Source organism: Magnolia sinica, chromosome 14 (genome assembly GCF_029962835.1).
Source record: "Magnolia sinica isolate HGM2019 chromosome 14, MsV1, whole genome shotgun sequence".
NCBI classification, from domain to species: domain Eukaryota; kingdom Viridiplantae; phylum Streptophyta; class Magnoliopsida; order Magnoliales; family Magnoliaceae; genus Magnolia; species Magnolia sinica.
In genome coordinates this window covers 80305730-80320712 of record NC_080586.1, presented here as the reverse complement: position 1 = coordinate 80320712, position 14983 = coordinate 80305730, and the positions used below count along the sequence as shown (strand labels likewise).

The following is a 14983-nucleotide window of genomic DNA, read 5'->3' as shown; positions in this document are numbered from 1 at the left end:
GTTTAATTACCACTGTTTCTTGAGGTGTCATCCACTTGAGAATTGGATCTGCCTCATTTATAGCGTGATACTATAAAATGAGCTGGAAAAGTAAATGAACGGGGAGGATTAAAAACATCAAGGTGGACGGCATGGATACAGAATAAATACATCAAGGTGGGCTCCATGGCAAGGGCCGCACCGTGTTAGGTGAGGCGTAACCCAATCCGCTCCTGGTGGTGACTCTTCAACTATTTTAAGTGGATGGTTAGGATTGCTTGATCAGCGTTAAGAGAAAATAGTGGTGAACTAGCACGATGGATGGGTGCGGCCTTCAGATCTTATTAATTAAGGAGAGCGGAAGGAGAAAACAGCAGAGAAGCAATTTTCGTTTTCTAGAGCAGAGAGAGAAGGAATGGAGAGTTGTTATTCTCAGCAGAGAGGCTTTCTTATTTCTGTCTTTCTTTTAAATGTATTAATATATTGGGGAGGATATTCGAAGGTGAGTGGTTGCTTGGATTCGGAGAGAAAAGCTCTCACCACCATCCGGAAGGCTCTGAACGATCCCTCCAATCTTCTTTCTTCTTGGGATGATGCCTCTGACTGCTGCAAATGGAGAGGAATTACCTGCCACAACAAAACTGGGTTTGTTCTTAAACTCGACCTCTACACATCTTATAACTACAGTTTTTGGGCTGATGGAGGCCTATTAGATCCAGCATTCAGTCTAAGTGGAAGAATTGATCCAGCTCTGGTTCAATTGAAGCATCTTCAGTCCTTGGACTTGAGCTTCAATGCTTTTAACGGCGCACCAATTCCAGATTTCCTGGGTTCAATGAAGGAGTTGAGGCATTTGGACTTATCATGGGCTGGATTCAGTGGGAGAATCCCTCATCAGCTTGGAAACCTCTCTAAACTCATTTCCCTGAAGCTTTCTTCATCTTCATCTTCTTTGAGTGCCAAAAACCTTTGGTGGTTGACAAACCTACCTTCTCTTAATTACCTCGACATGTCTTATGTGAACCTTTCCATGGCAAGCCATGATTGGGTGCACGTAATGAACATGTCTCCTTCCCTCGTTGAGCTACGCTTAATCGGTTGTGGTCTTTCATATATTTCTCCAACTCTTCCTTCTGTCAATTTCACATCTCTCCGTGTCCTTGATCTCAGTGATAACAACTTCAACTCTACCATTCCAAACTGGATAGCTAATATTAGTAGCCTTGTGTCCTTGGATCTCTTAGGTAACAACTTTCATGGTGAGGTTCCTTATCAATTTTCACATCTTCCTAACTTAGAAGAGTTGTTGTTGGGATCAACCGATGATAACCTGAGGGTTGATTGGTCAGAGTTCCTTGAAGGCAGCTGGAGGAAGCTGAAGATGCTAATTTATCTATCTTTCAGTCAGCAGCATGGAGGAATCCCCAACTCTATTGGGAATATTACCTCACTTGAGTTTCTCTCTTTGTCATTCAGTGAGAATATAACAGGTAGCATTCCAAGATCCATAACCAAGCTTATCAAGTTAGAAAGCCTGTCTTTGTATGGATACAAAATGCATGCGGCCATTCCTGATTGGTTATATGAGCTCAAAAATCTTAAACGCCTTTCTCTATCCGATTGCATGCTGACAGGCCAAATCCCTGCAGCTCGTCTTGTAGGATTGTCTTCCTTACAAAGTTTATCTCTACGCGGGAATCAGTTGAATGGGCCAATCCCTGCAGCTCTTGGAGGATTGTCTTCCATAGAAGAATTAGATCTCTCAGGGAATCAGTTGAATGGGAATATCCCTGCATCTCTTGGAAGAATTAGATCTCTCAGGGAATCAGTTGAATGGAAATATCCCTGCAGCTCTTGGAGGATTGTCTTCCTTACAAACTTTATCTCTTGGTGGGAATCAGTTGAATGGGACAATCCCAACAACTTTAGGACAACTTTCTAACTTGTATTCGCTTGACCTCTCTTACAACTCCTTGACAGGAAACGTGTCTGAAAGTGTTTTTGAAAACCTCAAAAAGTTGGCGTCCTTATCTTTGTCTTCCAATTCTTTGGTTTTTGATCCACACTCTGATTGGGCCCCTCCATTTCAGCTTTCTGACATTACCCTAGGAACATGTCATTTAGGTCCTCGATTTCCTCTCTGGCTAAGAACACAAAAATATGTTCGGGAGTTGGATCTCTCTAACACAACCATCTCTGGCATCATCCCCACCTGGTTTTGGGATTTAACACCCCAACTTCTTTACCTGAACCTTTCAAATAACCAGATATTTGGCCAATTGCCCAACCCTTTAAAAATGCAGCCTCAAGCCTTCTCCATTGATTTGGGTTTGAATAATTTCAGTGGTCCCATACCCTGCATATTGAATGGAGCCTCTTTTCTCGATCTGTCCAACAATCAATTTTCTGAGCCAATCCCACCAAATTTTACATCCACAATGCAGCGTTTAAATTACTTTTCTGCCAGAGGTAACCAAATCAGCGGCATGATTCCCTCATTCATAGAAGGAATGAACTCCTTGACTGTCCTTGACCTTTCCCGAAACAATATAGGTGGTATCATTCCATTGAGTTTGGGTAATTGCATAGCACTCAAGGCACTTGATTTGAGCAAGAACAGGTTATCAGGAGGAATACCCACGTCTTTGGGTTTATTACGTCAACTCCAAACAATGCACCTGAGCAACAATAACCTATCGGGAGAAATCCCTTCATCTTTGAAGAAATGTGCTAGTCTGGAGACTCTCGACCTTGGACACAACAATTTCTCAGGTTATATTCCCACTTGGATTGGCAAAAGCTTTCCAGCTTTAAGAATTCTGAGTTTACGATCAAATATGTTTACTGGCAACATCCCAGCACAACTATCGAACCTGACTTCTCTTCAGATACTTGATGTGGGACAAAATTGTTTATCTGGCTCAATTCCTCAAAGTTTTGAAGATCTCGTGGCCATGAAGAAGACAAACCTCAATCTTTCCTATGGAAGAACAGGAACATATTATAATGAAAACTTGCTTGTGTCAGTGAAGGGGCTGATTCTTGAATACACTAGAACAATATCATTGGTCATATGCATGGACCTTTCAAGAAATAACTTATCTGGAGAGATCCCAAAAGGACTCACAAGTCTTTTGGGATTGCGTGTCTTAAACTTTTCGGAAAACCATTTGACCGGAAAGATCCCAGACAAGATTGGTAAATTGGCATTACTAGAGTCTCTTGATTTCTCAAAAAATCAACTTTCGGGTATAATTCCTCTGAGCATGTCAAATTTAACTTTTCTAAGTTACTTGAACTTGTCATTTAACAACTTGTGGGGGAAAATTCCATCTGGAAATCAGCTCCAGACATTTCAAGATCCTTCTATTTATATAGGCAACAGCGGACTTTGTGGATCTCCTCTTCCAAATAAGTGTGTTGATGATGAGACACCTCACACTCCAATGCCTATTGGTGGTGACTTAGAAAAAGACAAAGAAGAGTATGAAATGCGTTGGTTTTACTCTGCGATTGGACCAGGATTTGCCATGGGATTTTGGGCCTTCTGTGGTGTTCTAATACTCAAGAAGCCATGGAGGATTGCTTACTACCGCTTCTTCGATGATCTGGAAAATAGACTGTGCTTCAATTGTCATTGTTCATGATGCTAGGTTGGAAAAGTTTGATTGAATGATGAATAATTGTTTGTAACCTAGGTTGCCTCACAGTGGATCTTTTTTTTTTTTTTTTTTTTTTTTACCTTCTTCCAGTACTTCTTATGAGAGTTGTAATAAAAAGCTTTGTAATGAAAACTTGGGGAGGAGGCTGGTCAGTGTTGCCCCTCTAATGTATATAATTTTCGAGTATCAATAAAATTACAAGTGGTGTGCTCCCACCTTTCTGTAATATATATATATATATATATATTCCTAATTTATACCCTTCATCTGCTCTACTCCTCAATTGGGCCACACTTGAAGAGAAAAGTGTGCTTAGTAAAATGGTGAAAGAGATGGACAACATGGATATATATAAGACGCACAGATCAAGGTGGGCTGCACAGGGATCCACCAAAAAGCCGTGTCCTAAAACAACTCGCTGACTACCTAATTGGACCTTTTATTTTTCATGGGACCAAAATGGCCTAACTTCCATGTGTGCCTCTGTTGGATCCACAAGTATGGTGGAGGTGGTGGCGGCGAGTGTGACTTTTTTTTCTTTTTTTCTTTTTTTTTAAACACACGCACACACACACCCTCACACACTCACGCCAGTGGGATTTCACCACCTATGGATACTCAACCTTGACCAGGTGTTGAAACTCCTAAGAATCTACCACCCGAGCAAGAGTAAGGATCCGGTGGTGAGTGTGACTTGGCTGCTACCCAAAACGGGCAATGTGGGTGACTAAAGGGCCCACCTTGATTTATGTATTATATATCCATTGCGTCTATCTGTTTTTACAGATTATTTTATAGTGTGGTCCCAAATATGAAGAAGATGCAAATTTCATATGGACCACACCACAGGAAAGTGGCTATTGCCCATTAAAAACCTTTTCGTGGCCATCAAAAGTTTTGGATCAAGCTGATATTTATATTTTCCTTTCATCCAAGTCTGTTGGATCTTATCAACAGGTTGGATGGTCAATAAACATTACAATGGACCTTAGAAAATTTTTAAAAATGGATGTCCAATGAGCACTATTTCCTGTGGTGCGGTTCATCTGAAATTTTTACCAATTTTTTGGTAGCACACCCTACAATAAGATGCCAAAACATCACCGATCTCCACTGTGGCAGGACCTGTGCAGCCTATTGTGATGTTTGTGTTGTATCCTTGCCCTTCATCTGTTTTGCCAGGTCATTTTAAACCATGAAGTATATCCAAAGTTCCATGGAGTACACCACATGCCTACAATTGAAAACTTCCCAAGGCCACAGTAGTTTTAGATAAGCTGATATTTTGTGTTTTCCCTCTATTTGATTAGTGTCACCTTATGAACAGGTTGTATGACTAATAAACATTGTTCTGTACCCTAAAATAATACTATGAAATGAATAAACATGCCCATATAATGGACGGTCCACATTAAAAGTCAGCTCGTAATGATGAATGACCCATATTCAAAGTAAGCCAGCATGCTAGACTGCCACTTTGAAGGGAAGGCCCACACGAATGGATGGTCCACATTAAAGTAGAGTATTTTTACATGGTTGGGCTGAGTGTCTCACTTATGTGCCTGGCCAGGCCAGAGAGAAATTACTTAGCTCATGGGCTGGGCTGCAGTGTAGTATGTGGATATTGGCTGGATGCTTTACCCAACCCCACTCTATTTGCCATGCCTCCGAGAACTAATGAATCATTTCAGGTTGAATGGCTTGGCCACTCATCAAGCAGGCTCGAAGGTGAGTGTTATTCAGCATACAATCCCGACGGTTCACTCATCCGTTGAGCCAAATATGAATAGAACGTCAAACGGATAGGAAAATGTAGCCAGCAGTTTACAGTCATGGCGCATGTGTGGCCCACCTGATGGGTGGGCCTGAAACAACTTGATTTTTGGCTACAACACATCTTCGAGTGAACCTCACTGTTGACCATCCTAGATCTTTCATATGCATTTCTCGTTATTGTGATGATAATCTCTAAATGAAAATACAAACAAAAACACTCTTATTTTTGAAATGGGATTGAGTACTGAGTAACTCAGTAGGGCTTTATCATACTTAGTAAACTATGTTGGGCCCACCATGAATGTTTGTGTTTTATCCCTGCTGTCCATCCATTTTTCCAGCTCATTTTAAGATTGGGCCTAAAATTGAAGTATATCCAAAGCTCAAGTGGACCACAACCGCAAGTAAATAGTGGGAATAATAATTTCGAGGTTGAAACCTTCTTAGGGCCCACAGTTATGTTTATTTGTCATCCAACCTATTCATAGGATCACGCAGACATGAATAAAGGAAAAACACAAATATCAGCTTGATCCAATACTTCCGTGGCCCCCAAGAATTTTTCAACGGTAGATGTTCAAATCAAATTGCTTCTTGTGGTGTGATCCACATGAGCTTTAGATATGCTTTATTTTTGGACTCAAGCCCTAAAATTATCTAGTAAAATGGATAGACGTAGTGGATAAAATACACAATCAGGGTAGGCCCACAGAGTTTACTCGGTACGCAATCTACTTTCCCTAGTTTTGAAGTTACAATGCCACCAGCTTCAGCTGGTCACTTCTAATCAAATGAATCAATCCAGACCATCCATGCAATCCCACCCACTGTTCAAGTGACACTAAGAAAGTCATACAATCTGATCCTTGGATTACAGTCCACTACGTGAAAAATGGAAAAAAATGACAGATTTAGAGACGGTTCTGGACCGTCTCTAAAATTGCTTAGTTTAAAGACGCTTTAGAGACGGCCGTAAACAGTCTCTAAATTTTTAGACGGCCCCTGACCGTCCTTAATAGTCTTAAAAATTAGAACGTCCACAAATCATTTAAGACGGTCGTTGACCGTCTTTTATGGGTCATCTGAGACGGTCATTGGCCATCCGCATTAGAGACGGTCCTTGACCGTCTTATATGCGGCCATCTGAGACGGTCATTGTCCATCTTTTAGTTGTAATCTGAGACTGTCAAAGACCGTCTCTATTAGAGACGGTTTTTAGCCGTCTTATAGTCCTGGGAAAGACCGTCTCTATTAGAGACGGTCCTAAACCGTCTCTATTCGAGATGGTCAAAGACCGTCTCTATCAAAGACGGTCCTAAGCCGTCTTATAGCCCTATCAAAGACTGTCTCTAATGCTCAGGTCAAATTTTAAGGAGCTCAAAAAAATTATGAATTTTGAAAAAAAAAATTAGTTGAAAAGCTTAGAAAAATAATTAAGAATGTTTAAGGAAATTTTAAATTTTGAAAAAAAACTGTAATTTTATAAAAATCTAGATTTTGAAAAAAAAATTAAGAACTTTAAATAATGTTGATAATTTTGAAAAGAAAATGATAAAAAAAATGGTATTTTGAAAAAGAAAATTAAAAAATTAAACAAAATTGTGAAAAAATTGATAAATTGTATAAAAAAAAAAAAAATTTTAAAGAAAACTAGATTTTGTATTTTTACAAGAAAAATTAAAAAGTTATATAACAAAAGTGAGATTTAAAAAATGATATTTTAAAAAAGAAAAATTAAAAAATTAAACAAATTTGTGAAAAAATTGACAAATTGTAAAAAAATATATATATTTTAAAAAGAAAAACTAGATTTTGTATTTTGATAAGAAAAATTAAAAAGTTACATAGCAAAAGTGAGATTTAAAAAATGATATTTTGAAAAAAAAAAATTTTAAAATTAAATAAATTTGTGAAAAAATTGACAAATTGTAAAAAAATATATATTTTTAAAAAGAAAACTAAATTTTGTATTTTGACAAGAAAAATTGAAATGTTAGATAACAAAAGTGAGATTAAAAAAATGATATTTTGAAAAAGAAAATTAAAAAAATTAAAAAAAATTGTGAAAAAATTGACAAATTGTAAAAAATATATATTTTAAAAAAGAAAACTAAATTTTGTAAAAAAAATGTTAAATTTATTTATAATGAAAATGATATTTAGTTGAAAGAGTAAAAAAAATATACATTTTGAAAAAAAATTGTTAAATTGATTCGTGAAAAACAAAATTACCAAATTATTAGGCACATCCACTAATTGAACCTTTAATCGCTTTTGGACAATATAATCAGTTCAAATTGAAGAGTAAATAACTTCAGATGTTTAAATCAAATTTCATTGAAATTGTTGATCAATCTTGTATACCCAATATCTTTCTCATATGTAGCATGATTGGGGCGAGTAACTAGTCAAATTGAGAGTATTGATCAGTAAAATAGAGTGAATGAACGAGACATGTAAAATGGGCCAAATATTCTGGTTAGAATCGTGACCCAACTTATTGACTTCGTGAGAACCTAAAAATTGATGTGAGTAAGTTTTGTCGGCCCCATCATGATGTATGTCGAACATGAACACCATGGATTTGATGTGTCCCCTTTAGGTTATGAGATATCTCAAAAATCATCCGTAAACGAAACTCAAGTGGGCCATACCATTTAAAACTATGTGAAGACATCCTAAAAAATATAAAAGCATTTGGTGGGGCCCACATGATTTTTGGATGCGGTTGAAACTTGGTCTGACCCCTCATCCAAGTGGGACACACATAATGAGTGGGTTGGATATGTGAATCACATTTAGGCAGGCCCAATATATGATTATGAATGTTTTGAGGAAACCTTTCTCCACTACATTTAAGTGAGTTACTCGTTACCTTTACCAGAGTAAACTCTGTGGGATTCACCATTTTTTATTTATTTTATCTACTCCATTCATCCATGTTAACAGATAATTTGAGGTCTAAAGAACAAAAGGGAAGCATATCCAAAGTTCAAGTGGACCACACCACAGGAAATAGTGTGATTGAACCTCTACCATTTAAAATTTCTTGGGGGCCATAGAAGTATGATTGAGGTGAGTAACTAGTCAAATTGAGGGTAATGATCAGTAAAATAGAGTGAATGGACTAGACATGTAAAATGGGCCCATCATGATGTGTGTCGAACATCAACACCGTGCATTTAATGTCTCCCCTTTAGCTTATGAGATATCTCAAAAATCATACGTATATGAAACTGGGCCATACCATTTAAAACTATGTGAAGACATCTAAAAAAATATAAATAGTACAATATTGGATGTCATACCATTTTGGGGCCATAAAAGTTTTGGATCAAGTTGATTTTTGTTTTTTCCCTTCATCTGGCCCTGTATGACCTAATTAACATATTGGATGTCAAATAAATAGTACAGTAAGCCTTAGGAGGATTTTAATGATGGATATCCAATTACTATTGATTTCATGTGGTGTGGTGCACCTAAGATTTCTATGGTGGGGTCCACTACAGATTTATATCTGCCTCATTCTTTGGCTCATGACGTAAAATGATATCTCAAAATGGATGGACGGTGTGGATATAACAAATACATCATAGTGGGGCCCACAAAACTTGGTGGATGTTGGTCGGTGCTCTATGGGTCCCATCATGATGTATGTGTTTCATCCAAGTGGGACATACATAATGAATGGGCTAGATCTATGAACCACATCTAGGTGGGCCCAATAAATGATTATTTTTAAGGTCGTGGCCCACCATGGAATGGTGCATCTGACTGATGGGGCAAATCCAAAGTTCAAATGGACCCACCATAGAGAAGAGTGGGATAGTGACACCCACTATTGAAACCTTCTTAGGGCCCACCGCGATGTTTATTTGAGATCCAACCTGTTTATAAGTTAATACAGACATGGATGCAGTTGAAAATTGGTTTGACCTCTTATCCAAGTGGGACACACGTAATGAGTGGGTTGGATATGTGAATCACATTTAGGCAAACCCAATATATGATTATGAATATTCTAAGGAAACCTCTTCATTATATTATGTGGTGTGACCCACATTTAGGTTGATGTTTGTGTTTTCCCTTCATTCATATTTTTTTGATATTATGAACATGTTGGATGATGCTCTGTGGGCCCCATGGCCGGTGGTCGATTTATGTGTTTCATCCTATCCGTTCATCCATTTTTACTGATCATTTCATGGCTTATCCCAAAAAGAGGAGTTACCCTCCATTAAAATATTCATAATCATTTGTTAGGCCCACCGAGATGTGGTTCACAAATCTAGCCCATCCATTATGTGTGTCCCACTTGGATGAGGAGTCAAACCAAGTTTCAAATGCATAAAAATTTCAGGTGGGCCCCACCAAGTGCTTTTATATGTTTTAGGCATTTCTTCACATGATTTTAAATGGTATGGCTCACCTAAGTTCCGTATACGGCTGATTTTTGGGATATCCCATAATTTAAAGGGGCTTCATCAAATGCACGGTGTTGATGTTTGACACATGTTATGGTGGGGCCCACACAGCTTGACCTTTGTGTTTAATCCAAGCCGTCCCTATGAGGTCAAGCTGTGTGGGCCCCACCATGACATGTGTCAAACATCAACACCGTGCATTTGATGGGTCCCTTTTAAATTACAGGATATCCCAAAAATCAGCCGTATATGGAACTCCAGTGGGCCATACCATCTAAAATCATGTGAAGACATGCCTAAAACATATAAAAGCACTTGGTAGGCCCCACCTGAAATTTGGATGCGTTTGAAACTTGATATGACCCCTCATCCAAGTGGCACACACATAATGGATGGGCTGGATTTGTGAATCACATCTCAGTGGGCCCAAAAAATAGTTATGAATGTTTTAATGGAGGGTAACCCCTCTCAACTTTTGTATGTGGTGTGGCTCACACAAGTAATTGATTGATTTGATTTTTAATCCCTGGGCCCACCATGGGATGGTGCATCTGACTGATAGGGTAGATGTTTGACACGCATCACGGTAGGGCCCACAGAGCCCGGACTGATCACGGCCTAAATTTGGGTGCGCTCAAAAACAGAGCCGCGCCCAAAAAAACCCCCAAATCCCAATCTCTCCCTCCCTCTCTCTTGCTCTCGCTTTCGCTCTCTCTCCCCCTTCCCTAACCCACATCTCCTTCAATCTCTTTCTCTGATCCAAGCTTTAGGGTTCTCTTCTCTCTTTTCTTATCTACATGGAGAACGCCAAAGAATCTAACCATGGCAACAAACCTAACGAAGAAAACCCTAACTCCGAGTCCGAACTAGAACCCGAATCCATCCCCTCATCTCGACAGCCTCCCCGCGCGCCCTTCACCAACCTCAGCCAAGTTGATGCTATCTGGCCCTCGCCCGCACACTTCAAGAACAGGTTCGCCGTTATTCTGTTTAGGGTTTGGGTTTTCTTGAATCAACTCCTTCTTTCATTCTCTGTCTTTTTAGTTAATTGGGTTTTGTTGCTTATGGGCCAGGAAAGGGCGTATATGATGCTTAGAATGAATGGTGGTGATGGAAGCGGTTATGGAAGTTCTGATAGTGGTGGTTATGTTTATGAAGATGAAGCTGGTGATGATCCGAATGATGATGGGAATGATGCTGGGAGCATTGATGATGGTGAAGATGCATTCGATGTGCATGGACGGGCCCCGAGTGAGGATGAATTGGGTGTGGAGATCGACCCGTCAGCGTTTGATAGTGATGAGCATATGCGAGGGCCCTTCAGGATGCAGAGGAGCGAGAAGTTGTTTTTTCCTTGATGGCCCTTGCCGGCATCAATGATTGTGAGTTCACTCGAACTATGGTATTTTAAATTAGACAAAATCTGGTTGGATTGCATGGCATGAATTTCCATGACTGCTGAACTGCACTTGCATTGGACACCATTAGCACCTGAACCGTTTGTGGGATAGGTTCTACTGTGGTCGGGCCTCTGTAGATGATATCACCAATTGGGTTGTCTTATCTATCCTATCTGATGACTTCTAAATGGATTACAGCATGGGAAAAGCTCGCCAGTTGGATCTGTAGGATAATCCAATCTGTGCAATTTGTGGAGACTGGTCTATTTATTTGGGCCCACTCAATTCAAAGTATCATCATTGTTATATTTGGGCCTCTTTCAACTTCCAATTGTTATGTTCAATTGCAGTTCAAAATATGGGTCTCAATTTTTTTAATCAAAATGATGAATGAATAACAATGGAATGGAGCATGTAATTTTATCTAAACAGCGATTTTAAAAAACTAAAATTTATTGATAGCATGAGATTAAAGGAATTTACTAGCTGCTATGGTCTTAAGATAAGCTTTTGATTGTGTGGGTGATTTGAAGTTATCGACCATGATAAATTTATCATGCTAAAATTTGCATATTCAATGTGTTCAACATGCAGCTATTTCTCATATGCTTCTCATATTTGCTAACCTTTCATTTGCAACTAGTCCATGATCAATGTTGGTGCATGCGTATTAATTAACTGAGTATATTCTTATATGGGAGATTGGTATATGAGAGGTAGATGCATGGGAACCAGATTCTTTATGAAAACTTAAGTTTCCTTTAGATCCTACTCCATCTATCATCTATCACTTCTGGCAGCCTTTTTCAAAGTCTTCACGTCTTATGACTGCAAATTCCATCAGACAACATAGCCCACTGGATTATTCAAAGCACCCTTTGGTGATATTTCTTCTAAAGCATCCGGCCTCTATCATTATAGAAGCCAATTTTGAATAACAGCTATGGTTTTTGGCTAGGACAAGCTGATGCAAAAGAGTTTTAGGGTCCTCCAAATTGCAAAATCAAATGAGTAGAAAAGGAGTTGGTTCAATGACCTCCACTCTTAAACACTTGATTCACATGTTCATCATTATTTTTCATTAATTTTCTTTTTCTTTTTAATTTTTTGATGAGTTGGGTATGCTGGAGTTTTCTTCCATTATAGTATGTTGATCGAATGGCTTTTCATTGACATATTCTTTTTGGAATCCATAGTGTATGCTGCTGTATTTTATTTTACAATGCACCCTTCTTGATGAACGGCCTGGATCTTTGACAAGTGTTGTTCACCTAGATCTGTTTTCCTTTCAGATCTCATTGTTTGGAGTTTTGATTTTATTTATTTATTTTCTTTCTTTTTCATTTCAACCATCTCCACTGTATTGAAAGGCAAAGGAAAGGCCCTATTGAGGCACTCTGGCTTGATAAAAGTAGTTGAAAACATCTTTTTCTTAATGTCTTTAATCTTTTTCATGGCTCTTTGAATCCTTTGATTAGAAATAATATTAGTTGACAGTTGTTGGTATGGGTAGCTAACATTAGCTGGTACTCATACCAGCAGCAAAAGGGTACAAAAACCAAGAAGAAGGTTATTACAAGGATGGTTTTATATAGCACACTTTACCTAGCCAAGGGTTTGTGACAACAAGCAACTCTAATAAGATTTTTGTAGATATTGCTGCATAAGGAATATGATATTCATTCATTAAGCATGAGCTACCATCTTTGAAACTGAATCTGTCATTAGTTTCTTCAAAGAAGGGCGGTTGCCTGTGCTAGAGTGGTTCTTCAATCTTTTTTTTTTTTTTTTTTTTTTTTTAAATAAAAAATTCAACATGAATATTCCATTTCAAATGTGTGTTGAGGTACCCACCCACCATTTAAGGATGGTAGGAGATGCGAGCAAACCAATTCTCAGTGAACACTTGGTGCACACAATCTTTTTCACTTTAAGCTTTGCATGTTCACATGTAGAGATTTGTGTGTGTGTGCATGTGCGCCTGTCAGTGTCTGCATGCATGTGTGGTTATGTGTGTGTGTGTGCATGCATGCCTGTGTGTGATCCTTTATTGGTGTGTTATTATCACCTCTGTTCCATGACTAGAAGCGTGATCCTGGAACTTTAATGGGAGATCAATTATGAAATTGGATTTCAGAAGGGGGCTGAAGCCCACCTCCTAATCCTTACTTCGAGGGAAGGGATCTTGATGAGTATGGATGACATGGACACTTCGCAAGTGTGGAGCTTCAAGTACAGGTTTGAGTTCATTGCCTCCTATTTGTTTTGTCCACCAAGATCAAGTGCATACCAAATTTGGAAAAGCAAGTGCATTTTCTTGATGGGAGGCAGTATTTACTACAACCACCATGATCAAATTTATACATCTATTTTTCTTTTCTGGATTTGAATTAGTAAATTTATGTACTATTTCAATTTAAAAATGGAAAATGAATGTGATACTCATGATGTATTAATACTGATCAAGGTGTTTGTGGACATCAAATCTCTTTCTTTATTTTGTTGGGTTTCTTCTTGTCAGCATATGCTCTTGCTTGATGCTCATACCCTTTTCTGATGCAGGTTTTGGCCAAACAACAAGAGTCGGATGTATGTCCTAGAGAACACTGGTGAGCTCTAGGAATTTTATAACGGTAACTAACTAACTGTATTGGCCAGCCTTATGCCTGTTACAGCCCTGTAATGGTCAATATTTCTTTTAAAGGAAGGAAATCTATGTGGCTTCGTATTGGCCTGTTACAGGCCTTTTTTTTTTGGAATGGGTGTTATAGCCCTGTATCACCCAATGGGTCCCAACATTACCATTATCTAATGGCCGTAATGCTGTTGTGTTACTGTTTTTGAATACCATACATCTGCCTTGCAAGCAAAGATCATTGTCATCTACAGTTCAATCACTGTTATAACATGCAGATTTCTTTCTTCTGAATTTATTTCAGGAGACTTTGTTAAATCACATGGCTTACGACTTGGAGACTTCATCATGTTATACAGAGATGACCACAAACAGAAATATGTATGCGTCTCTCTCTCTCTCTCTCTCTCTCTCTCTCTCTCTCTCCCCTCAACTAATAGTCTGTCTGATTCAGCTTAGTCACCTCCAACTACTGACCAGTAGCCACATAGGTTAACAGTAATTTGTTTTTGAATTGTCAGATTATTCGAGCAAAGAAGACTTTAGACCGGGAGGCACCTCCTATTTTTTCAAAGAATGGCTTATTCAATGCTAACACTGCCGATGATCAGCTGGTGCCCAACATGGGGGTAAGTAAATCAAGCTACTTCCATGTAAATCTTCCAGTTACAGATGAGATGTGCATGGGGTTCCTCCTCAACGATGCCTTCTCATCGAAATTTCTGATAGATCTTTGGAACGGAAGGCTTCAGTCCACGACCAGCTTTGGGTCTGTCGAGAGCTTGTCTCTTGATGACTTCCCATGAAGCCAGCCTTTCTTCCATGATCTTTAAAAACACTTGCTGAACATATTACCTTCTTGTTTTGTAACTTCTCTTTCAAGGGGACCTTTTAAGTCACTGAAACATTCCATGTCTGTTTTTATCTGTGGGATTTGATGGATTATAGAAATGATGGTACGAGTGGAAATTGAAACACTCTATGACTAGGAAAGTCTCATGGAAGGAAAATGCATTGCTGGAAAATATAAACAAGCCTATCATGAAATCATACGACCAGCAATGTGGAGTCTAGGAGGCTCATGTTACCTCAACTGGATCCAAAATC

At 38.7% G+C, this 14983-nt stretch overlaps 3 protein-coding genes and 1 pseudogene across 3 annotated transcripts; all 4 read left to right on the top strand.

The window, feature by feature from the left end:
- The first annotated feature begins 394 nt into the window (after positions 1–394).
- Positions 395–1921, top strand: LOC131225065 (receptor-like protein EIX1). The gene has a single exon (XM_058220489.1). The coding sequence runs from the start codon at positions 395–397 to the stop codon at positions 1919–1921; it is 1527 nt and encodes a 508-aa protein (XP_058076472.1).
- A 355-nt stretch (positions 1922–2276) lies between these two features.
- Positions 2277–3626, top strand: LOC131225064 (receptor-like protein EIX2). Its single transcript, XM_058220488.1, has one exon. It carries the CDS (start codon positions 2277–2279, stop codon positions 3624–3626), a length of 1350 nt encoding a protein of 449 aa, XP_058076471.1.
- Positions 3627–10638: 7012 nt separating this feature from the next.
- LOC131225063 (E3 ubiquitin ligase BIG BROTHER-related-like) lies at positions 10639–11475 on the top strand (annotated as a pseudogene).
- Positions 11476–11646: 171 nt separating this feature from the next.
- Positions 11647–14682, top strand: LOC131225062 (B3 domain-containing transcription factor FUS3-like). The gene is made up of 5 exons (XM_058220486.1): positions 11647–11655; positions 13355–13479; positions 13804–13850; positions 14172–14257; positions 14398–14682. The coding sequence occupies exons 1-5, from the start codon at positions 11647–11649 to the stop codon at positions 14680–14682; spliced, it is 552 nt and encodes a 183-aa protein (XP_058076469.1).
- Positions 14683–14983: the final 301 nt, after the last annotated feature.